The sequence below is a fragment of the Lampetra planeri genome, chromosome 15 (assembly GCF_965212315.1).
Source record: "Lampetra planeri chromosome 15, kcLamPlan1.2.h2, whole genome shotgun sequence".
NCBI lineage: Eukaryota > Metazoa > Chordata > Hyperoartia > Petromyzontiformes > Petromyzontidae > Lampetra > Lampetra planeri.
This window is the reverse complement of record NC_136121.1, coordinates 14,741,803-14,765,632: the sequence shown is the minus strand read 5'-3', so window position 1 is coordinate 14,765,632 and position 23,830 is coordinate 14,741,803. Positions and strand designations below refer to the sequence as shown.

At 58.4% G+C, this 23,830-nt stretch overlaps 1 protein-coding gene across 3 annotated transcripts in view; it reads right to left on the bottom strand.

Annotated features, from left to right (window-relative positions):
* LOC144722815 (serine/threonine-protein kinase PLK4-like) overlaps positions 1–22,363 on the bottom strand; it is a 60,820-nt gene extending 38,457 nt beyond the window's left edge. The window contains exons 1-5 of one of the 3 annotated variants that reach the window (XM_078601254.1): positions 22,122–22,363; positions 21,078–21,135; positions 14,386–14,462; positions 8,793–8,953; positions 2,340–2,445 (exon numbers count right to left, since the gene is read on the bottom strand). In XM_078601254.1, the coding sequence (XP_078457380.1) occupies positions 2,340–2,445; positions 8,793–8,953; positions 14,386–14,462; positions 21,078–21,135; positions 22,122–22,196 (477 nt within the window). In that variant the 5' untranslated portion in view covers positions 22,197–22,363. The remainder of the gene's footprint in view (positions 1–2,339; positions 2,446–8,792; positions 8,954–14,385; positions 14,463–21,077; positions 21,136–22,121) is intronic. The other 2 variants (XM_078601255.1, XM_078601256.1) reach the window with 2 other exon arrangements.
* Between the last annotated feature and the right edge of the window lie 1,467 nt (positions 22,364–23,830).

Genomic DNA, 23,830 nt, shown 5'->3' with positions numbered 1-23,830 from the left:
GTCGCGACCCATGGCGCCGTACACGCCGACCCGTTACTTCTGGGACGCGGTTGCTTTTCTGTGGGCGCCCGCTCGTCTGCTCGCTCTCTCTTTCTCACGGGGTGGGCCCGACGGCCTGGCCATCGCTTCCACTCCCAAGCCCACGGTGGCCGCCGCACACGCGCAGCGGCACCGCCCACACGGGAAACGCAACTCTCGAGGGGGCCTCAAGGGACCCCCTTTCCCCCAGCCAGTGGCGCCCCCTCCCGTGGGACAGAGGCCTCTTATGGTGACAGAAAAACTGCAACTACAAGCGCGATGCCAATTTGTGATCGACGGTAAATTGGCGCCGAAGGTCTCTCCGTGTCCGTCCAGCACTCGCCAGCCCAATTAGTGCCGTTCTCCTGCACGCTCAGCCGCAGCCTCAGCCACCTGTATGCTCGCCCACAGCCTCATGAAGCCGAGTGGAAATAATTTGTGGTCGTTTCTGAGCCACAGGTTTCCCCGCCGTGCCATTGCGCGACCGTGATCGGCTACCGCTGCCGGGCACGTGTGTCAATGTGGGCGGTGACAGTCGCGGTAACAATTGTGGTGGCGATGGCAGTGACTGTGATGATGGTGGTGATAGTGACGGTGGCAGTAGCGACGGTGGTGGTGGCAGTGGTGGTGGTGTTGGGTCCACGGGGAACGAAGCAAACACCACCACGACGAGCGGACCCCGTATCGGTAGCGGAGACCCGGGGGAGTCGAGGGAAGAGTCGCTTCAATTGGTGCTCACGGAAATTCGCGTAGAGAATTCACAGAGGGCGTGGGTATGCGCACATGCGTACGTGAGTGTAGGTGCTGTACACATGCTTGTGAGTGTGCGCGTGCAGACAAAGCAAAAACAATGGCTACATCGCTCTTCACAGGCCACACGAGACGAGCTCACACCACGCTCGTCTCGACCGTCGGCTGCCTCCCTGCAACCACGTGGCCACGCTCAAGCGCGCTAATGGCGAGCATCTGTCAGCTGTTTAAACGCCCCCCACCCCCGAGCCCGACCCCCACGCCCACCCACCTGCCGCCATTTCAAGTGGCGCCCCCACGCAGCGCGCTGATGAAGCCGTGCGGCCCCCGTGGGGCAGAACAATACACGAGCAGGCGACGCGCCTCCTCCTCCTTCCCACAGCCGCCCCTTCACAAGAACAATACCCTACCCCATCGCATCAGCCACACGGCCTTCCTTCTGGGAGTGCCTCTTGTCAGCAGCATTGGTTCAACACAAGCAAAAGGTTCAATCATCAGCATATCATCAGCAGCGAGGGTTGCTTGAACCATTGCTGGTGAACGGCAAGATGTTTATGGGAATCTGCTAGACGTGGGTCCTAGTTCGATGCACAACTCTGTAATTCGCTACTCGTGCTGGATCGCGAGAAGCACCACGGCCGTACGTGTCAACGCACCAGCGCGCGGCTCCGCCGTACATGGCCACGGTGGGGGCAGGCCGGGGGTGGGGCACATCGGTGCTGCCCCCCCACTCTGCTTGTGCCATGGCCGGGTAACGGCGCTCGCTCGTCCATTAACGCCCCCCCCCCCTCACCCTCCAACACTCATTGTTTCACACTGGGGGCCAGGGCAGGGCTCTGGGGAGGCCGCACACCGGCGCCTGCGTCTCTGGATGCCGCCCTGGCTCCGGCTTGCCGCGCCGCCACTCACTCGTTGCGTGTGTCCGTGCATGTTTGCGTGTCCGTGTGTGCATGTCGATGTGTCTGCATGTGCGCGTGTGCATATGGTCATGCGTGTGTGTCCTTGTGTATGTCCGTGCGTTTATGCGTGTGTCTGTCTGTGTATCTATCCACGTGTGTGTGCATGCCCATGCCACCAATTTGAACGGCCTGCCGGCGGCTTTCATAGGCGCTCGCTAACGAGATTTGTCCCAAGAGCCTGTCTGGGTTACACGAGGCACCTTTGTCTTTGTCCTTCCACAGCCGACCCCATTCATCTAAAAACAATGGGCAGTGTCGCCGGAGCGCACGTTCCACGTTAGCGTCCCACCCCCGCTTCCCCGCCTCCCCCTCTCTCTCTGCAGCGAGGATGACAGCGAAGGCGATTTAACGCGGTAGAGCCGAACAGAGCACCATGCATAAGTGGTGATAACCGCGAGTCAGTGTGCGGTGCTGCCACCACCACGACCACCACCGCCACCAACAACAACCGCTATTCACCTCTACATGGTGGGGACGTCACCATGTACTTGTGCCAGTGTCGAGGGATGCCAGCAGGTCGCGGCCACCACCGCCATCACCACTGCCACCACCACTACCATCAAATCTTTAGAACGTCCACACAGACTCACACTCACACACGCGCTCACTGACCCGCTTGGCGCCCTGGCTCAGGAATGTGTGAGCGAACATCTCCACAAGTCGCCCCAGTGAGCCCAGGCCGGTCACTGCCACCGTGCCGTGCTGTACAAACTCTGTCCTGCACACACAAACAAGAAAAAGGGTGTCCCCTCTGTAGCCACCGCACAGTGTTGAGGAAGTGATGCGAGCGAGCACATGAAAGTGGCGTGGTCAACACCATGCCCGACACCTTCGTCTCAGCAGTGCTGATGTGCATACACCCCAAGCAGCCAAGCACTCATTTGAGGCTGAGTCGACACAGGGGAGGCCCATTCGGTTCAGCTATTCGTCATGGATGTTGGCCACAAGCGGGAATTTAACTTGGGTTGTCTGCGTTCGTAGTGCAGTGCGCTAACCAATTCGCCACATGCGCACACACCCTTAAGAGTTGTGCAGATAAAATAATCACTCAAGGTAAGTCGAGAGAAGGGGCGTGAGGCGAGGGAGCCTCGCTCTTCCAGCCGCCTCCGATAATGACGACGACGATGATGACGGAGCCTTTGCCGGGGCAGCTGCTCCCGGTCCAGGCCCCGTGGGGGAAGCCTGCACTTGCTGAACACGGCTCTAACAATCTGCGCTTAACGACGTCCTAACGAGCCACGCAGACTACGCCACTTGCTGCTGCCCCAGGCCATCGTCCCACTGCTCATAGCGGGCAGCTGCATAACCCTCAGATGTTCTCGGGCGGCAGGGCACAGCAGCGGTAGCACTCGTAGGCCCCGCAACGAGAAAGCCTTGGGCTCGATTGCCGACTCTGGTACTTCTTTGGATGCAGGATGCAGTGAGTATGTTCTCCCCCTGTCCCGGCACGGCTAAACCCAGCCAAACCAAATGCGCGCGCTGTCAGAGCGCAGAGAGGACGGCCGTTACGACCGGGCCAAAGGAGCGGTGGTTGGGCGCCACTCAACACGAAACGAGACGAGCGCCCCTCCTGACACAGACTCCTTGTGCCCTTCCGTCCCAATCACATCCCAGGTGCACGATCGCGAGACCCATGGATTCATCGCGCAATCAAGAGAGTCGCACGCGGAGACCTGCCGCTAACAGTGCATCACCCGGTATCACGCTGCAGCGGGGAACGGCCCGAACATAACCCCAACATGCAGAGTCGCCTGACCGTAAAGAAGCCGAATTTTAGTCAATAGGACAGAACATGGCCCAGCGGTGGCACGTTCGCCACTACGTGCCATCTCTTTCGCAGTCATTTGAGAAAATGAAGCCGTTACTCAATTGGAACTGCACACAGCAGCAATCATCACTCACAACTGGCAGATTTATGCCCACTCGCAGGCCAGGTGCCGAGCCACCTTGTGCCACACAGAGACAGCTGACACAGGGGGTGCCCCGTTAAATGCATTGAGAGGAGATGCGACACAGGTCACTTATCATCGCGTGCCGAGCACTTCGAGATGCCCGGCGTAAAGGAGGGCGGCCCGATCACACAGATCGCTCTCATTACAGCGGCTCATGCAGGGCGTGTCCGTATAGGAGCTGCCTCCCTCTGTCCTGGGTGTAAGACCTCCCCCATCTGCGCACGGCTCATTGAAACCCCCATTGCCTTGAGCAGCACTTTCAGGAGAAAACAAATTCTGCTTCCTGAGCAGCGCAGGATGCATTATACATATGGCTCCTTCAGCTCAGTCATACGGAGCCCCACATTAAAACTGCAGCAGTTTCCATTATTCAACATCAAATGAACAGCCCCTGGGCTCCGGGGCCACTGGGCTTCCTGCTCACCCACCAGCCCACTCGCCCACCCACCAGCCCACTCACCCACCAGCCCACTCACCCACCAGCCCACTCGCCCACCCACCAGCTCACCAACCCACCAGCCCACTCACCCACCAGCTCACTCACCAACCCACCAGCCCACTCACCCACCAGCCCACTCGCCCACCCACCAACTCACTCACCAACCCACCAGCCCACTCACCAAACCACCAGCTCACTCACTCACCAGCCCACTCACCCACCAGCCCACTCTCCAACTCAGCAGCCCACGCATCAGCCCACTCACCCAACAGCTCACTCACACACCTGCCCACTCAATGATGTGTGAGATCCTCACAATCCAATCTGGTTAAAGCTAAGATGGATCATAGGCAGGCCAACCTGAATTTTCTAACCGGAGAAGATGTTAGTTTGGAGGGCTCTACTTTTGCAAGCAACGAGAACGGAGGTCATGACTGTGGCCAAGAAGATGTAGAGCTTCGTATGAAGCAATAGACCAGGTAGCTTCCATATAGAGGTATGCAGCTGATGAAAAGAGAAGGCTGCTCGACTGATTCGGAGCTGTTCATAAGCACACTGCCCAGGTACGGAAACTACTCCACTCTTTCCACAACTGCCTCATCACTAATGGGGAGTGGGAGGGGAGCATTCGATGATATAAATATCACCAGATCATCTACATACAGTACATAACATGGTTGACCAGCAGGGAGCCATCCCTTGACCGCACCCGAGCATTGATCAGCCTCCCATTGTATCTGTACCAGATGGAAATTCCTCCGGTACAGCCATGAAACGCTTCTCGAGCTACGTGGTCGAAGAAGATGTGAGTGTAGTGCGGTGAGAGGACATCCCTGTCGCACCCTGAAGTGAACAGGTAATGGCTCCGACTCCCGGCCAGGCAGCTTTATCCAGGCCTGTCCATCATCATGAAGGTCCCTACTAATGGTAAGCAGAGGGTCTGGAACTCCGAAATCATGAAGAATAACCCACGACTCTGGCCTGTTGATGGTATCATAGGCCTTGACCAGGGCAATAAAGTAGAGATGTAGGTCTTTTTGAAATTCCCTACACATCTGCTCTAGCAGACGTACAGGGAAAATGGCAACGTGCAGAACCGCCCTGATCTGAAATCTGATTGGGCAATGGCGGAGCCAGGATTTTCAGGTAGAGGGGGTAACCCCTCCAGCAATGAAAAATGATAGTTGTTAGTAAGGGCTTATCCCTTGCTTTTTATTCGACGCGTGTGCGGCGATGGCATAGCCATCGATCGAGGGTCGAATTCGAACCGTGTGTGATCGGCATCGCGCTCGCTGAGGGTGTTTGCCTTCAGGGAAGTCGTGTGCTGTATACGCAACTGCGCACAATTCTGCGAGTCACTTATCACCGCTTTGCCGTTACTTATTGCCAATTATGGACTCGGACTATTGTCCTATCATCTCATAGAGTCCCTGGCACGTAATAATATGCTACACAGTGGCAGTCGCAAAATGCCGATTTTATTACTAATAAACCCCAATGATCCGAACTAAATTAGGGATTTCGATCGAATCATTGGGGGGGCACGTTTCACCCCACCCCCCCACTGGCTCCGCCAGTGTGATTGGGGCTCCGCAAGCCTCTCCTCAGCATTGTTGAATAAACCCTGCCAGGACTTTTCCCAGCATCACACGGAGCAGGTGTTGCAATCAGTGTGGTCCCCATTTTTTTTTGTAATTGGGACCACCAGGGCATCCTTCCAATCCTGCGGAACCCGTCCTGTGTAATGATATCACAAAGGGCAGTCTGCACACAAATGTCACTCCTCCGTAAGCAGTTTGCTTGAGGGGGTCTTCTCTCCCCGGCGCTTGACATGGTCTCAAGTTCCAGATCGCTGTTCGCACTTCCTTAACAGATGGCACATCCGCCAACCACGTGCAGGGGGTGACGACTTCCTCCAATAGTTGAGGCATAACAAGCACCAGCAGGGTCAGCCCGACCTTGCCCCATGATGTTGTTTGAGCCGAGGGGTTTCCTCTCCCTCAAGTCCAAGGAGACATGCTCAGCAAACCTGCAAACTATTTTCTTGGGGGACAGAGATCGGATCTTTGAGGTTGGTGATAGGTGTGGTGCTGCAAGTCACGTGCACGGACACCACAACTAGCCCACTCATCCACCACCCTACACACCCACCTCTCCTCTTACCCACCACCCCTCTCACCCAACACCCCAGCCACCCACAATCTCACCAGCCCTCTGACTCACCACGCCTCTCACCCACTTTGCGTGCCACAGTTGTGTCACGTCACCGCACAATTGCGTAACCTCGCAATGTGCCCAGTTTAATCAATTTCCATTTTAATCAACGCGAGTTAATTAAGACGCGCGTCGCAGAGCGGCCCCGCGGGGCCGTCGCGTGCTCCCGGCTCCCGCCGATGGCGGCGGCGGCGGCGGCGGCGCAGCGGGGTGATGAAGTGCGCGCGTGTGCGGTTATTGTGCGCGTTCAGCTGAGATTCATGGTGCGTCCGCGGAGCAGTAAATCTGAGCAGCAACTGGGGCGGCTGCTGCCCATCGATGGCGCCACGACGCATCACGGACGCCACGTTTCTTGATAGCTGTTATTTATTATTCATTATCACGACGTTCGTCAACCCAGGAAAGCCTCGCAGAGTGTCGAGCCTCTCTTTAAGGAGGGTCCTGCCACGTTTTCATAGCGGGGGCCAATATTGCGCTTCTCATTCGAGTAATGTGCAGCTAATGTTTTCAGAATTGGGAATGTTTTGGCCACTACCAGTTACACTGCGTGTCTGTGAGTGTGGGTTTAACTATGGGAGGAGAAAACTGGAGAACCTGAAGGAGGTCCATGCAACACAGAGGGAGGATATACAGATGCCACAGAGTTGGGAATCGAACCCCGGCCCTTTCTTGTTGTGAGGCACAAGTGTCACCACCGCACAACCGCCCTGCACCCCCCACGTGTTCCATCACCCATGTGGTTATAACGTGGCACGAGCGTCATCAGCGACCGAGGCCGCTGCCGGGCGCTGCGTGTGGCGTGTGGCGCTGCCAGTGCTGAGCGGCCACACGTTACACCACCGTTTACGCAAGTCCTGCGGCATGGATACCGTGCAGGATAAATTTATGTGGGAGCGTGGTGCGACCATGGTGGGACCGTGGTGCGGGCGTGGTGGGAGCGTGGTGGGGGCGTGGTGGGAGCGTGGTGGGAGCGTGGTGGGGGCGTGGTGGGTGGGGGCGTGGTGGGGCGTGGTGGGATTGTCTTGGAGGACTCATGGGTGCGTTGTCCGCGTGCATCACGCGCGGCTCGGCATCCCCTGACGGCGCGTGGTGTAAACGTGACCCGGGCTAGTAGCCCGGAGTTGATGACTACCAGGAGCAGCCACAGCCTTAGCAAGAGGCATATTGAATGTGGTGTGCTTGGTGTGGAATCATTTGCAGGACAGACGCGGCTGAATGTAAATTCCGGTTCTAGCACAGTGATTATGGATTTCTCATGGGGAGTGGCAACACAGCGGTTAATGTACTGCACTACGAACCCAGCGACGCGGATTCGATATCCGCCCACGGACAATTAATTGAATCGGTTCTGGGTCTCTTCTAGGTCGACTCAGCCTCAAATGGGTACCTGGTGCGATATGTACGCATTGCCACTGGGGAGACAAAGGTGGCCGGGCATGGTGCTGGACACCCACCCTTCATGTGCCATGCCAACCTTCATAGGTGCTCTCTAACAGCACTTGCCTCAACAGGCTGTGAAGGCTATATGGGGGATCTGTCTTTGGTGGCGGTGGTGGTGGCATCTTAACTGAACTGGGCCAATTCCCACGGGACACGAGGCTATATTTAGGAGCTTGCGCAATTGCTTGCAGGTAAGGAGACCGTGGGGAGGGGGGCCAACGGGGAGGGGGCCAACGGGGAGGGGGGTCGGGGGGGGCTGGCCCCCCATGGAGATTCAGCTCACAGACATCACGAGTGCCCACATGCACTGCCCTACACACAGCTGTCCTTCACATGGGTTCCCTCTGGGTTCTCCGGGTTCCTCCCACAGCTAAACACACACACAACGTCATTGGTGTTGGAAAAATATCACAATGTAGCAGGATCCTCCCGAAAACATGTATTGAGACTCGGTGTGGGTTTCCTGGTTAAATTATATCCAAAGAAATCCTGCGTCACAGCCATGTCCACGGTCACCCCCACGAACAGCCACCCGTCCCATGCTCGCCCCCGACTCCGACCCTCCCTCCCATGCCCGGCAGGTTGAGAGACGTCAGCTCGGATCACTCGGGAGCTGCGTCTGCGCTGGCCCGTTATGCCGCGGTGCATCTCCACGCGTCGAGTGGCCTCGCTCCGTTCATGTTGATGCCCCAATACATTTATTAACGCTGCATCCATATTTTAAATTGTTATTCATTTGGTCCAAAGTGGAACGCATTTACACATCCCTCTCATCCCCCCCATCCCTCCACACATATCCATCCTTTACGAGGCCCTCTCATCCCTTCCATCCCTCTCTCAGGTCTGAACCGACTTCCCGTGAGCGGAGACAAGAAAACCCACGGCACCCACCGCCACCTGCTCCCCTCACCGAGGGTGCTGGGTGTTGCTGCTGCTGTGCGCTGGGTAATGATGCTCGGTGTTGGGTTCTGCTGTATGGCGCAGGGTGCCGGTACAGGGTCCGGGTGCAGGATGCCGTACCAGGTGGGGTTGCGTGGGCTCGGGTGCAGCGTCGCCTTCTCGTGCATGGTGGCCAGGTGTGTCCAGGTGAGGCAGCGGCTCTGCACGTCCAGCACTCTCCTCTGCACGTCCAGCCACGACTCCTCCTCCAGGCGCACGTCGTCCACCTGCAGCGCACCCAGCTGCACACGCGCACACAAAGCTCACCCACGTAGCTAGGCAGACTGTTGGGGCGGGTCCTGTTGGCGAGCGCTAGCACGGCGCACGAGAGGGTGGTGCGGCCATCACCATGCCCCGCCCGCCTTGGTCTCCCCAGTGCAGATGTTTTGTACACCGCAGCAGGTACTCATTTAAGGCTGAACCAACCTACGGGAGGCCCAGGATCGGTTCAGATAATCACCAACGATCTTGACTGGGAGCGGAAATCAAACTCGGCTCATTGTGTTTGTAGTGCAGTGCGTTAACTACTGCACTTCACACAGACACACATAGCCACACGGGCTCGCACACGCACATCCCCTCATGTAGCCGACACGGGCAGCTGGTGCAGGAGCTGGTAGCGAGCACCGATGCATTCACACATAACAGCCGTCACTCACCACAAATTGACAGGAATTAAATTCAGGTCGCCGGGTTCCTAACGCAGTGACTAACCGCCACGGTGCTTTGTGCCAGGCTAGGTGCACTTTTAGGAAATCGGGTGAAGTGTGGAAAGCTCACTGCTGGCAGGAGATCATGGGACAGAGCAAGGTGTTATGACTGGAGGCGTGCACACGCATAGACACAAACGCCACTCCCGCCCAGTTGCCGGGCATGTGTGTGGCGGAAGGCACCGATAGAAATGCTGCATATTTAATGCGGCTGCCGCGTGCGTAATGGGGACGTCCCACTACGGCCTGTGAGCCGCGCGCTGTGCGAGCGGCTAACGCAGCTGCCAGGCACCGCCCACACGTCATACCAGTGGCCACCGTGGGCCACCGCCTGTGTATGTTGAACTTCTTTGGCACCGTACGTAGCCAAGTGAGCTAATCGGAGGTGCAGGGGAAGAACAAACAAAACACAAAAAGCAGTTTTAACGTGGGCTGCCGCGAGTTGCCGCGAGTTGCCGCAAGCCACCGCGAGCCACCGCGGACTGTCGTGGGTACACCACGTGACAATGTACTGTGTAGCCGTGCCAGGTTGTGGAGGGTTCCTAGTGGTACAGATTTGGTCAGATCACTATGTGGCAGAACCCAAACGGCCATCATGAATCAGGAACTAGTGTTCTTCACCGGTAACCGGTATCGTAACGAGTTACCGGTTACGAAAGATAATAACCAGAAGAAGATTCCAGTGGGATGTGAATGACGAACGCATGAATGTGCTCGCGAGAAAGTACAAACTTCACAGCGCAGGCCTCAGTCACCGCATGGTAAATGTGCCCTCGTTTTTCAGTTACAAGGTAAAGGCGTCCGTCGTGCAGCAAATGCTCACTTACGTCCCTGTTGGTGAAAGGGCCTCCGCCGTTGGGAGCTCCACAGGGTGTCTCGGCTTCTATACCGACCGGGTGTTTTTAAAGAGGTGGGTGTACCCATACTTTACCTCACCACATGCGACCTGCGTTCAACTAACAATGATACAGCCATATGTTCATCTTCTTGAGTTGGTGGTCTCGACAAGGCTAAGAGCATTGTACATGCAATGTGCTGGTCACATCCAAGACATGAAGGGAGTAGTGCCCACCTACCGTTTGTGAGTGGCACAGCTTTCTTTTATGTTATATCTACTCACCCACTCACATACCCATCCACTCACTCACTAGCCCACTCACCAACTCACTTACCCACCCGCTCTTTCACTAACACCTTCAATTAGCACGGTTGGCTACGTACGGTGCCAAAAAACTCCAACATACATACAAACACACTCACTCGCCCACCTACACACACACCCATCCAATCACTCACCAAAACCTCGTCACATCGGTGTGTCTGCAGCTTGCATCGCGAAATCCTTCTGGTTTGTGCTGGGTTTAGCATCATTCACATAAACTGCTGAATTTGATTCAGGCACGCGTGCGTGCGTGCGCGCGCGTGCGCGTGCGTGCGCGTGCGCGTGCGTCACTAAGGGCTGGGGCAGTTTGGAATTGCGTTACTGCTCGTGTGTATATGTATGTGTGCGCGTGTCAGTGTGTCGGTGCGGGGAGCGGGAGGGTAGCGGTTAACATGTTGCACTACGAACTCGGCGACTCGAGATCGATTCCCGGTCATGGCCAACAACGGTGGTGATTATATTATCTGAACCTGTCCTGGGCCTCCCCTAAGTCGACTCAGCCTCAAATGAGTACTTGGTGCAATGTGTAAACATCTTCACTGGTGAGACAAAGCCAGCCAGGCATGGTGCTGGCCACCCACCCCCTCGTGTGCCGTGCCAGGCTGGATAGATGCTCGCAAACGGCCCGTTAAGGCGATAGCGAGGAGCTGTCTTTGTGCAAGTCATTAAGGGTTGGGCATGTGGGTGTGTCCGTATTTATATGTGCATGCGTGTATCGGTGTACGTGTGTGCGTGTATCGGTGTACGTGTGTGTAGATTAATAGATAGTTTGGTGCCTGCGTGCACGTGCGAGCGTGAGTGCATGTGTATGCAGGTCAGTGCGGTGCTAGTGTGCACGTGTGCGTGTGCGCATGAATGCACACACAGTGCACACACAGCGCACACACGCATCTCTCCTTCCAGGGGGGAGGGGGGGGTCATCCCCTCCTGCAGCCTGAGACGAGGGGGAAGCGGAGGAGTGGGTGAACCCAGAGCCTCCCCCCACAATCCACAGGGTGCGGTCGATACAGACGGAGGCTTTAAAGAAATCGATGCGCGTGATGGCGGGGTAATGATCGGGGCCTTAAGTCTGTTGCAACCATTGTCTGCGTGTGTACTGTGTGCGCGCTGTGTGTGCGCACAGCTTGTGTGCCCTGCGTGCGTGAGTGCGCACTGTGTGCATGTCAGAGCGCGACACCAAACACACAAACACTGTGGAGGCCGCGAGGGTGTGTGGACAATGTAGAGGTCTGAATCCACACTGGGCTGTGAGGTGGCCAGGAGATGGCAGTACAAAATTTGGGTTCGTGAATCCATTCATGCAAAACTTAGAATGCACAGGTGGTGGGGTGGCAGTCTGGCGTAGGTGGCATCTGACGAGTAGTCACGGAGATAGCCAGAGCTATACTGGATGTGGTGTGCCAGGTGTGGAAACACATTCTGGGTGTGAATAGTATCAAGCCAGGGTAGGGGATAGTTTTCTCCGGGCACTCCGGTTTCCTCCCACAAGCCCACCGCTCCCTCTGTGTGGGACCCCCTGGGACACCGCGATGTTCTGTCACAAGGGTATATCCAGGTGAAATATCCCGCAAGTTAAACTCTTTTTAAACAAAGTTTGTTATATCCCGGCGCAAGAGCCTCCAGGTTGGGCGCGCGCCCCGTTTCTGCCGATGAATGCCGCAGGAGAACTCGGGTCGGGTTTCATCGCCAGGCACCGAGCGCCCACGGCCACTGCCCACCACTCGGAGAGCGGCGCGCTAACGGCAGCACCGTCACCGCCGCCAGCGCTAGCTTGGATGGTGCCGTTTGTCGCTGGCCGCTTGACGTTTTGGGCATTTGGTCCTACTGCGTGCTCAACGACTGAGTAAGCAACACCGCAGCGCTGACAGCCCCAGGAAGCCTCTTTCCCTCCACGCACAAGGGGTCAAGACCCCAGCCGAGGAATCGCCGCGGGCATCGACCGCTGATGTTTGCGCTTCTGGGAAAGTCAAACGGTTTGCGTTCTTTTTCCTATCACAGTTGTGGAGCAGTCGGCCCAAAGGCCCGAAACGTCAAGTGGCCAGCTACAAAGAGCACCAGCATCACGCAGGATATTGCTAAGTGGAGCGCATTGCTTGAATTTGGATAGGGTGTTATCGTTGTAAGAGCTTGGGGCGGGGGGGGGGGAAGAGACATTAATGGGTGAGGGAAATCCAGAGTGGAGCAGTGGCAGTGAAAAAGCAGAGCGAGAAGTGAGGTGACCTGCAGTGTGGTGAGTGGGTGAGTGTTGATGTGACCTGCAGTGTGGTGAGTGGGTGAGTGTTGATGTGACCTGCAGTGTGGTGAGTGGGTGAGTGTGTTGTTGTGACATCTGCAGTGTGGTGAGTGGGTGAGTGTTGTTGTGACCTGCAGTGTGGTGAGTGGGTGGGTGTGTTGTTGTGATCTGCAGTGTGGTGAGTGGGTGAGTGTTGTTGTGACATCTGCAGTGTGGTGAGTGGGTGAGTGTTGTTGTGACCTGCAGTGTGGTGAGTGGGTGAGTGTTGTTGTGACCTGCAGTGTGGTGAGTGGGTGAGTGTGTTGTTGTGACCTGCAGTGTGGTGAGTGGGTGAGTGTGTTGTTGTGACATCTGCAGTGTGGTGAGTGGGTGAGTGTTGTTGTGACCTGCAGTGTGGTGAGTGGGTGGGTGTGTTGTTGTGATCTGCAGTGTGGTGAGTGGGTGAGTGTTGTTGTGACATCTGCAGTGTGGTGAGTGGGTGAGTGTTGTTGTGACCTGCAGTGTGGTGAGTGGGTGAGTGAGTTGTTGTGACCTGCAGTGTGGTGAGTGGGTGAGTGTTGTTGTGACCTGCAGTGTGGTGAGTGGGTGAGTGTGTTGTTGTGACCTGCAGTGTGGTGAGTGGGTGAGTGTTGTTGTGACCTGCAGTGTGGTGAGTGGGTGAGTGTTGTTGTGACCTGCAGTGTGGTGAGTGGGTGAGTGCATGAGTATGTTGATGTGACCTGCAGTGTGGTGAGTGGGTGAGTGTGTTGTTGTGACATCTGCAGTGTGGTGAGTGAGTGAGTGTTGTTGTGACCTGCAGTGTGGTGAGTGAGTGTTGTTGTGACCTGCAGTGTGGTGAGTGGGTGTGTTGTTGTGACCTGCAGTGTGGTGAGTGGGTGAGTGTTGTTGTGATCTGCAGTGTGGTGAGTGGGTGAGTGTGTTGTTGTGACCTGCAGTGTGGTGAGTGGGTGAGTGTGTTGTTGTGACCTGCAGTGTGGTGAGTGGGTGTGTTGGTGTCACCTGCAGTGTGGTGAGTGGGTGAGTGTTGTTGTGATCTGCAGTGTGGTGAGTGGGTGAGTGTTGTTGTGACCTGCAGTGTGGTGAGTGGGTGTGTTGTTGTGACCTGCAGTGTGGTGAGTGGGTGTGTTGTTGTGACCTGCAGTGTGGTGAGTGGGTGAGTGTTGTTGTGATCTGCAGTGTGGTGAGTGGGTGAGTGTTGTTGTGACCTGCAGTGTGGTGAGTGGGTGTGTTGGTGTCACCTGCAGTGTGGTGAGTGGGTGTGTTGTTGTGACCTGCAGTGTGGTGAGTGGGTGAGTGTGTTGTTGTGACCTGCAGTGTGGTGAGTGGGTGAGTGTGTTGTTGTGACCTGCAGTGTGGTGAGTGGGTGTGTTGGTGTCACCTGCAGTGTGGTGAGTGGGTGAGTGTTGTTGTGATCTGCAGTGTGGTGAGTGGGTGAGTTTTGTTATAACCTGCAGTGTGGTGATTCGACAGCGTGGTGGATGAGACGAATCAGTGAGTGAAGGCACGACACACGTGTAATGACGTTGTGATGAGCCGTGAAGCAGTGGTGAGCTCGCACGAAACCCTCACCTGCCGCAGAAACCGGGGCAGCACGTTGGCACAGGTGGCGATCTTGCGCCGGTAAATGACGCCGGTCAAGCCATCTGCTGGGAAACGTAGGCAAATCAGAACACTGCTCGGATACGTGTGAGTGAGTGTGTAGGTCAACTCAGCTTTAAGTAAGTACCTGGTGCGGTATGTAAATATCGCCACTAGGGAGACAAAGGCCGCCAGGCGTGGTGCTGGTCACCCACCCCCTTGTGTGCCATTCCGGCCTTCATAGGTGCTCGCTGACAGCACTTGTCCCTACAGTCTGTTAAGGCTATACGGGGGATCTTTGTCTCTGATATCCACTGCGCAAACTCTATGGTGATACATGTAAATTGTGTGTCCCCGTGTCGTCGTCACGCGTGTGTTGCGTGTCTGATAGTTTGTTTTGCTGAACTAACTGAAAACTCGAGAGCGCACGGCGAGGATCACTCGCAGGAGGGGCCTGGGTCACCACAACGACTCGAGCAATGGCGGAGGAACAACGACAGCAATGAAGCAATGAGAAACCACAGCGGAAGCAACCTTGCTATGAAAGAAATCAAAACCAGTGCACAAACAGAACGAAACTATGAAAGAGAACCATCTCCGTTGTCGCTCAACACCAAATGCTCGCGTGCGTCGCAGTGAAGAACAAATACAGCGGAACGCTTGTCCACCCGTCCCATATCTGTCACTCCACTGGACCGGTTTCGACATTCAGCGTCTCATCGACAGGGCCACGACATTGCTTCGTGCGCTCCACATGAGCGTCGCACGAGGAACATCACTCGACGTCGCGGTCTCCTCGCGGAGCGAGCGGGGTCTCTCCATGCACCTGGCCCAGGTGTCCGACTCGTCGGTACCACCCGAGGTGTCGCGATCCCCATTCATTTGTGTGGCCACCAACAACAGCGACTTGAGTGATAGCCGTTTGTCACGAGCGATAACTCACTCCCACTGGCCGTACAGGTAGTTTGAACAAAGCGTGGTGGGTGAGACGCCAGTCAACACGGCCGGCGTGCAGCACTCGTGCCACGCAGATCACCAGCGCCGGCCGGGCGCTGGTGGCGAACCCCGCATCCAGGGAGGGCCTCATCAGTACGACGCGTGGGATCAATAAGCGCGGCATTCACGCTCGTCGGCACCGGCGCTGCCGAGCAACGCGGCGCGCGGTCGATCACACGCGGCTCCAGGGCCCTCGCGAGCTCACAGGGCCTAAAAATACCGCAGAAGCACAGGGGCCCACAGGGACACGCGGGGGGGGGGGGGGGGGGGGAGCCCGGAAGTGGGGAGCGGTGAGCGAGGAGCGGGAGGGAACCTGGCAGTGGGGAGCGGGGAGCGAGGGAGCGGGTGCATTCAGGGGAATCCTGCCGGGACGACGAGAAGCCACACGGTACGGGGCGCCGTCACAGCTGCCATTGATCTGATAATGGGCGGCAGTGCAGTCGTAACACTCGTGCCTCAAGCAAGAAGCCCCACGGATTCCCGGCTTGGTCTCCTTTCTGTGGAGAGTTTGTACATTTGCTCCTTTTGTGTAGTGCAAGAGTGTGTATGTGAGCAAAGTTTGTACGTTTTCCCACTGTTCTGCATGGGATTCACATGGGTTCCCTTCTTTATGGGAACCTCATTTGCCAGTAAAAATATGATAATTGGTTTTTTTACCAACAAAACTGACACCTTTTTACAAGGAGTCATGTTTGCATAGACCACAATACCTGCAGTCATAATGCTGTTTCCTCCCATAGCTAAACAACCACACACACAGTGGAAACGGTATTGGCCACACGTGACAGTAACATCACTCCCTTGGCAAAGCCCTCCAGCAAAAGGATCTTGAGCAATCGTCACAAGGAGGCGCCGCTGTCTCACAGGCGCAGCCTGCGGTGGTGTCACAGCAGGGGGGGTGTTGCTGCTGCTGCTGTCTGTGATCTCAATTGAGTCGCTTGTAATTTTACCACTGTGAGCGGAGCAGACGGCGTGGTAGTAGTAGTGTTTCAGTTAATACACTCCCCACAGTATTAACCAGGGCAGCCTGCCGCATTAAAACCGTGAACCTCTGTAACGCATGGGAAGCGTGCGACCGCTGGGTCGCATCACCGCCCCGGTGAAAAGCTGCGGCGTACGCGGCCATCGCCGCCCCGACTCGGAACGCGCTCCACCGGGTACCCTCCACCCGGCAAGGGGATCGGCAACGTCACGAAAGGCGCCGAACACAATCGGCCCAAGGCCCGACATGGCAAACGACCAGTAACAAGCGGCTGTATGAGTTCAGCAAGGTGATTATTGTAATAGCTTTGGGAAACGAGACGATGATGGGAAAGGGAATTGCAGAGCGGAGCACTGCGAGGGAAAAAGCAGAAAGAGAAATGAGGCGACCGGCAGTGTGGTGAGTGAGCAAGTGGGTGCATGGTTGTGACCTGCAGTGTGGTGGTTGATCACAGTGTGGTGGATGAGATGAAACGGCCAGTGTCTGGTTGAACCGAGTTCACTACATGGGTGGAGAAACCAACGAGTGGAGTTCACGGGAACAGTAACCATGGTAGTATTAGCGATAGAAGAGAGATAAAGAGGTGAGTGACAACTCCTGAGTGAGTGAATGTAATTAGGAGTGCTGGATCATAACTCGCCCCGACTGCTTATCCACTACCAAGTGCATGAGGTAGCAAATGGGTGCTGCACCCGAGATGTGCCAGTAGCAGGGTTCCAGCTTCAGTCAACGGGGTTCTCTGTGCAGCTGCAGCTGCAGCAGCAGCAGCCATCGGTGCTATGGCCGGGGCTCACCGGTGGTGCAAGCGGCTCGCAATCTAAAGGCTACCACTTAAAATCCTGGCGGGGGGTTGACTCGGCCCATTGTTCCTCTGGGTTCGATAAAATGGGGACCCAGTTGTGGGGAAATTAACAGCGGTTGTTCTATGGATAGATTCGCCCCCATTACAGGGATGCGGACTTTTCACCACCGACTCTGCAGGGATGTGAGCAGGAGATGAGCACCGATGCCGCCATGTGGCTCAGGTGAGCAGCGGCGACTCGCCGCCTCCTCGTTGAGACATTGCTCGACATTCGAGACGGCAAAATTCAGGACACAATGGAGTCACGGACGTTGCGATTACGGAGACGAGGGTGCGGGCCACAGGTGCGGCCGCACCGCTCAGCTGCTCGTCTGGCACGGACGTTGGCAGTGCCCGCAGGAGGCATATGTCAGGCACGCGGATTAACACCTGCCAGAGGCCCACGTTGCTCTCGGTCACTCCCAGGCAGCGGGGCCCGTGGCACTGCTGCCAGGTGCCACCCTGCCAACCACGGCCATGCCCCTCGCCTCAGCCTGGGGAGGGCCCTGCCCAATTGGCCGCATGGGACACCTGACGGGAGTGAATTTCTTCAGCAGCATTTGGTTCAATAAAAGCAAAACCCTGGACCGGTTTCATCAGCAGAGTCAAGCTCGCGTGAATGAATGCTGGTGAGCTGCAAGATGTGTTTTCGGCAAGACCCACCTCCTCTGTTAGAGGGGGGCCCAAGTTTGATGCAAAATTCTACAAGACACAGAATAATCACGAGCGGCGTTGGGGGGGAATGTAAATAACAAAACAGATCAGCAAATGATGCGCTCCTCTTCCCACAGCGACGTGATGGGGTCACTGGGTCGCTTGCATTGCACACAGAGATACACTCACATACACACAAAGACAAAGATCGCCCGGAAAGCCTTAACAAGGGGCAAGGGCTGTAAGCGAGCACCTTGGAAGGCCAGCACTTCACACGAAGGGGTGGGTGGCCAGCACTAAGCCCGGCCACCTTTGTCTCCCGAGTGGCAATGTTTACACATCACATCAGGTACTCATTTGAGGCTGGGTCGACTTAGCGGGGGTCCAGGACCATTTAATAAAATCGTCAGTGGTATTAGCCGTGAGCGGGAATCTAACTCGGGTCGCCGTGTTCGTAGCGCAGCACACGAACCGCTACACTTCTGCTCCCCAAACACACAGACACTCTTACATACACAGTGTGCGTATGCATTCAGCCAGGCCATTCGCAACCAAATATAAATATTTATCCATGGATTCATATCGGTCATTACCACTTCAAATCCTTTCTGACGGTCGCCTAGCAACCAGCCGAGGGACGGCGAGCCAGGGGGGGGGGGGCGGTGGGGCCCTGGGCCCGCATGAGGGTCTGCGAGCTCCAGGCCCGCCTGAGGACCAGCGTGAGGGCCCGCGTGAGGGCCCGCGTGAGGGCCCGCGAGCTCCAGACCCTCTGGTGGCTAATGGTTCGTCAGCCAGTCCACGGGCCGGCCGGTCCACGTGTTACCGAACCCTCGCCTCCCAGCCTCCCCAGCCGGCTGGCTCACAGTGGCGTTAACCTGGGTGGCCGCGCGGATTGAAACAGTGAAACGTCGTGCCCCTCGCAGCAGCAGCAGGAGGCCACCCCCCGCCCCCTCCTCCCCTCCGCTGCGTTAAGCGCGGTTGACGGGCGTCAGGGGCCCCCTGCGTGGCAGTGCCGGTGCGACCCAACAGGGGCGAGGAGGCCGGCGGGGAATATCCACTCGCATCACGCGGAGCTGCTCGCCGGAGAAAGGCCGCGGCGGGGACGGGGAGAGGCCGCGGCGGGGACGGAAAGAGGCCGCGGAGGGGACGGGGAGAGGCCGCGGAGGGGACGGGGAGAGGCCGCGGAGGGGTCGGAGAGAGGCCGCGGCGGGGGTCGGAGAGAGGCCGCGGAGGGGTCGGGGAGAGGCCGCGGAGGGGACGGGGAGAGGCCGCGGAGGGGACGGGGAGAGGCCGCGGAGGGGTCGGGGAGAGGCCGCGGCGGGGTCGGAGAGAGGCCGCGGAGGGGTCGGGGAGAGGCCGCGGAGGGGACGGGGAGAGGCCGCGGAGGGGACGGGGAGAGGCCGCGGAGGGGACGGGGAGAGGCCGCGGAGGGGTCGGAGAGAGGCCGCGGCGGGGTCGGAGAGAGGCCGCGGAGGGGTCGGGGAGAGGCCGCGAAGGGGTCGGGGAGAGGCCGCGGAGGGGACGGGGAGAGGCCGCGGAGGGGTCGGAGAGAGGCCGCGGCGGGGGTCGGGGAGAGGCCGCGGCGGGGGTCGGGGAGAGGCCGCGGCGGGGTCGGGGAGAGGCCGCGGCGGGGTCGGGGAGAGGCCGCGGCGGGGTCGGAGAGAGGCCGCGGAGGGGTCGGGGAGAGGCCGCGGCGGGGGTCGGAGAGAGGCCGCGGCGGGGTCGGAGAGAGGCCGCGGAGGGGTCGGGGAGAGGCCGCGGCGGGGTCGGGGAGAGGCCGCGGCGGGGTCGGAGAGAGGCCGCGGAGGGGTCGGGGAGAGGCCGCGGCGGGGGTCGGAGAGAGGCCGCGGCGGGGGTCGGGGAGAGGCCGCGGCGGGGTCGGAGAGAGGCCGCGGCGGGGTCGGAGAGAGGCCGCGGAGGGGTCGGGGAGAGGCCGCGGAGGGGACGGGGAGAGGCCGCGGAGGGGTCGGAGAGAGGCCGCGGCGGGGGTCGGGGAGAGGCCGCGGCGGGGGTCGGGGAGAGGCCGCGGCGGGGGTCGGGGAGAGGCCGCGGAGGGGACGGGGAGAGGCCGCGGCGGGGGTCGGGGAGAGGCCGCGGCGGGGTCGGGGAGAGGCCGCGGCGGGGTCGGGGAGAGGCCGCGGCGGGGTCGGGGAGAGGCCGCGGCGGGGTCGGGGAGAGGCCGCGGCGGGGTCGGGGAGAGGCCGCGGCGGGGACGGAGAGAGGCCGCGGAGGGGACGGGGAGAGGCCGCGGAGGGGACGGAGAAAGGCCGCGGCGGGGTCGGGGAGAGGCCGCGGCGGGGACGGAGAAAGGCCGCGGCGGGGTCGGGGAGAGGCCGCGGCGGGGGTCGGGGAGAGGCCGCGGCGGGGGTCGGGGAGAGGCCGCGGCGGGGGTCGGGGAGAGGCCGCGGCGGGGGTCGGGGAGAGGCCGCGGCGGGGCCGGGGAGAGGCCGCGGAGGGGACGGGGAGAGGCCGCGGCGGGGGTCGGGGAGAGGCCGCGGCGGGGGTCGGGGAGAGGCCGCGGCGGGGTCGGGGAGAGGCCGCGGCGGGGTCGGGGAGAGGCCGCGGCGGGGTCGGGGAGAGGCCGCGGAGGGGACGGGGAGAGGCCGCGGCGGGGTCGGGGAGAGGCCGCGGCGGGGGTCGGGGAGAGGCCGCGGCGGGGTCGGGGAGAGGCCGCGGCGGGTCGGGGAGAGGCCGCGGCGGGGTCGGGGAGAGGCCGCGGCGGGGGTCGGGGAGAGGCCGCGGCGGGGGTCGGGGAGAGGCCGCGGCGGGGGTCGGGGAGAGGCCGCGGCGGGGTCGGGGAGAGGCCGCGGCGGGGGTCGGGGAGAGGCCGCGGCGGGGTCGGGGAGAGGCCGCGGCGGGGTCGGGGAGAGGCCGCGGCGGGGTCGGGGAGAGGCCGCGGCGGGGTCGGGGAGAGGCCGCGGCGGGGTTGACTCTCGCCGTGCCGCTAGAGACGCCGCTGCTGCTGCCGCTGCTGCCGCATCCCGCAGTGCGCCGTGAAACTGCGCCGTGACCTCATCGCGACGGGGCGCCCTCGCCATTCACGCGAGCGAGCGCAGTCGTCGGCATCGGCCAAGCTCATGGGCCCCATCGCGTGGACTTGGACACTCCACACAACACGGTCCCCAGAGACACAACACCGCGTGTCTCACTCTGCGCCACTGATGCTGCACGGGGCATCTTTCTTTTACACGTGGCAGGAGCTCGGCTCACCTTGGCGCTCCTCCACCGTCTTGATGCCGATGACCATCTTCTCCTTGGGGGTCGGGTACTGTGAACAAGAGCACGGGGAAGTCGGGGCCATCAGAGGGGGACAAGCTGGACGTTCACTACCGGTGTGGCACCACGCCCGTGAACTCGTGGGTGACGAGGAGGAGCCATCTACTACCCTGGCTCGCCAGAAGGCAGTACAGCAAGTGGACCAATTGCCACGTTTCTATGGAGCTGTTCACGCAGCCCGCGAGAGCTACATCTGATGTGGTGGTGAGCTGGTGGGCGTGGGGAGGACATGGCCACTGGCCTCCCCTGCGTTCTTGCAGGGCCCTTACAGCCGAGGCCCGGCCATTGTGAATCGCCGTCTCTTTCTCGGCAAGACGCATCAAGCATGGAGACACAATGCCACTGATGTGCACCAGTCTCGGGAGAAAGAAGCAGCAGCCGAGCAGAGCCGGGCCTGCGGAGTTCTCGGATTGATGGCTGCGAATAGCAGGTGTCGTGGCAGTGCAGCAGCATTTGGTTTGAATCCATCTGTGCGGAGCTCTGAGTGGTCTACCCTCCCATTCCGTGTGCCGTCTCTGGGTTCCTGAAGCAAGCTGCAGAGAGCGGCGTGGGGAGCAATGGTCACACACGCGCCACCTCGTCTCCCACTTCCTCGTTCTACCCCACGCCTCCTCCCACCACGCCTCCCCCCGTGTTTGCCCTCTCCCATTGTCGCAGTCCCCCCTCGTCTCCCCTCTCCGTCTCACTGCGCCCTCTGCCGAGCTCCGCGTCTCTGCTCTCGGCCTCGCCGCCCACGCGGGAGGCCCCGGCGGGCCCCAGGGAGACGGGCGCGGAGTCCGCCTCGGCCGAGGGCCTCCACAGCCGCGGGGAGCCGCGGGGAGTCGCGCTGCGAGGAAGTTTAGAGATGGAGGCAGCGCAGGCCGCGATCTCCCCCTGCGGCCCAAGGGGAACCCCAAGGCCCGGGCCCCTGCAGCAGGGACCCCGTCGGGGACAGCACGAGGGGCCAGGGCCTCCCATTCACCCCCCCACCCCACGCACCTTGTTGAGATAAACATCCACGACCTTCTCGAAGGGGTACTTGTAGGTTCGCCTAATGTCCACGGTGACCACCATGGTCCTGCGTCACGCTCCCTCCTCCTCCTGTGCTCCCTCGTCTCTCTCGCCGGCTCCTCTCGCCGCTCTCCCGGGTCCCCTCGCGACACAAACTCGGCGTGGAGCGCGGCCGCTAGAGGCGCTCCTCCGTCGCCGCGGTCGGGGGGGGGAGGGGCCAATGGGCCGAGAGACAGAAGCGTGCAAGGTCCACGTGCGATTGTTGCCAACATATCACCTCCCCTCAGGGGCCGTCCATAAATTACGTCACGCGATTTTGGACGATTTTTGACCCCCCCCTCGTCACACGGGGTCACAAAAAGTCAGACCCCCCTCAAATATGACGTCACAAAGCTCTGCCCCCATATTTCCATTTTTAAAATAAAACATGCTTCAAATCGCTTTAAACTATCGTCATTGTAGTGCGTATTTAATGTGGCCCTGCACTCTGATGTTGTAGGCGAAAACATTTATTAAAAATGCGTTGGAAAACTGAAATTTAGCATAACATTCACTTGAAAATATTCATCGTCTAACTAAAACTGCAGATGTTCAGAATATTATATTGAAATTATCTTATAATTATCGTATATTAAAAGTAATTATAACTATACAAAAATACTTTAAACTTTGTAGTAAAATTAAGCAAAATGGAGAGTACAATTATAACAACCACGTATTCATTCCACAGAATGGAAAGACCTGGTAGAATCATCATTAAAATAAAAATGTTGAATAACTACATTTTTGCTTCTCCATTCACCGATGGAGAAGCAAAATGCTCCTTCATGGAATAAATAAAAGGTGACCTTAGTAAATTGAAATAATCAAATAGTTAATAATGAAAATTTATCAAAATTAGTGTTATAACAATTCTATTTAATTAAGTAGAACGTGTTGTTTATATTTAACGTTGCGCATTTTGATGTGACGTCACATTTCTCACCCCCCCTCGTCACAAATGTCTGACCCTCCCCCTAAGTGCGTGACGTCATTTATGGGCGGCCCCTTACACCTCACGTTCCTTTTCCAGGGAAGCATCGGGGCCCAGGTGAGTAGGTGGAGTCAGGTGAGAGGAGGCGCTTCCAAGTGTGATCAGGTGGGGGGGGGGGACCACGCTTCATCGCACCGGTCAGCAGTTTGGCGGCACGTCGACTGCGGAGATGGAGCGGCGATGACATCGGTTGGTGCAGGTGCTGGGCGGATTGTTGCATCGCAAGATTATGAGAGGTGGAGATGGCTCGGAGGCCTCCATCCAGCAGTGGCTTGACCAAGGCGGTTGATGGCGTTTCTCATGCACAACTTTAATAACACACTCGGGACAATGTCACTCGTGGAGGTGTACGAGTGACTACGGGTGACTCGAGTGCCGATATTGGTAATTTAATTACCCCACATATATTTTATCGTTATGATCTAACCCAGGAAACCCTCACGAAGTCTTTCATTGTGTTTATAATCAGATGTTTAAATGCAACGAACGAGTGTTTATAAGTGTTAAAGGAATGTAAGCATCTGGTACTGAACTAAACATTGGCCTTTTAAAGTTATTTGGCCGAACCAACTCATGACTGGAAACAAATGTTATTTAAAATTGACGTGTGCTCTGCTTTTGATTTTCTTCTGTAGCATGATTGTTTTTTCTTTGATTTATATCA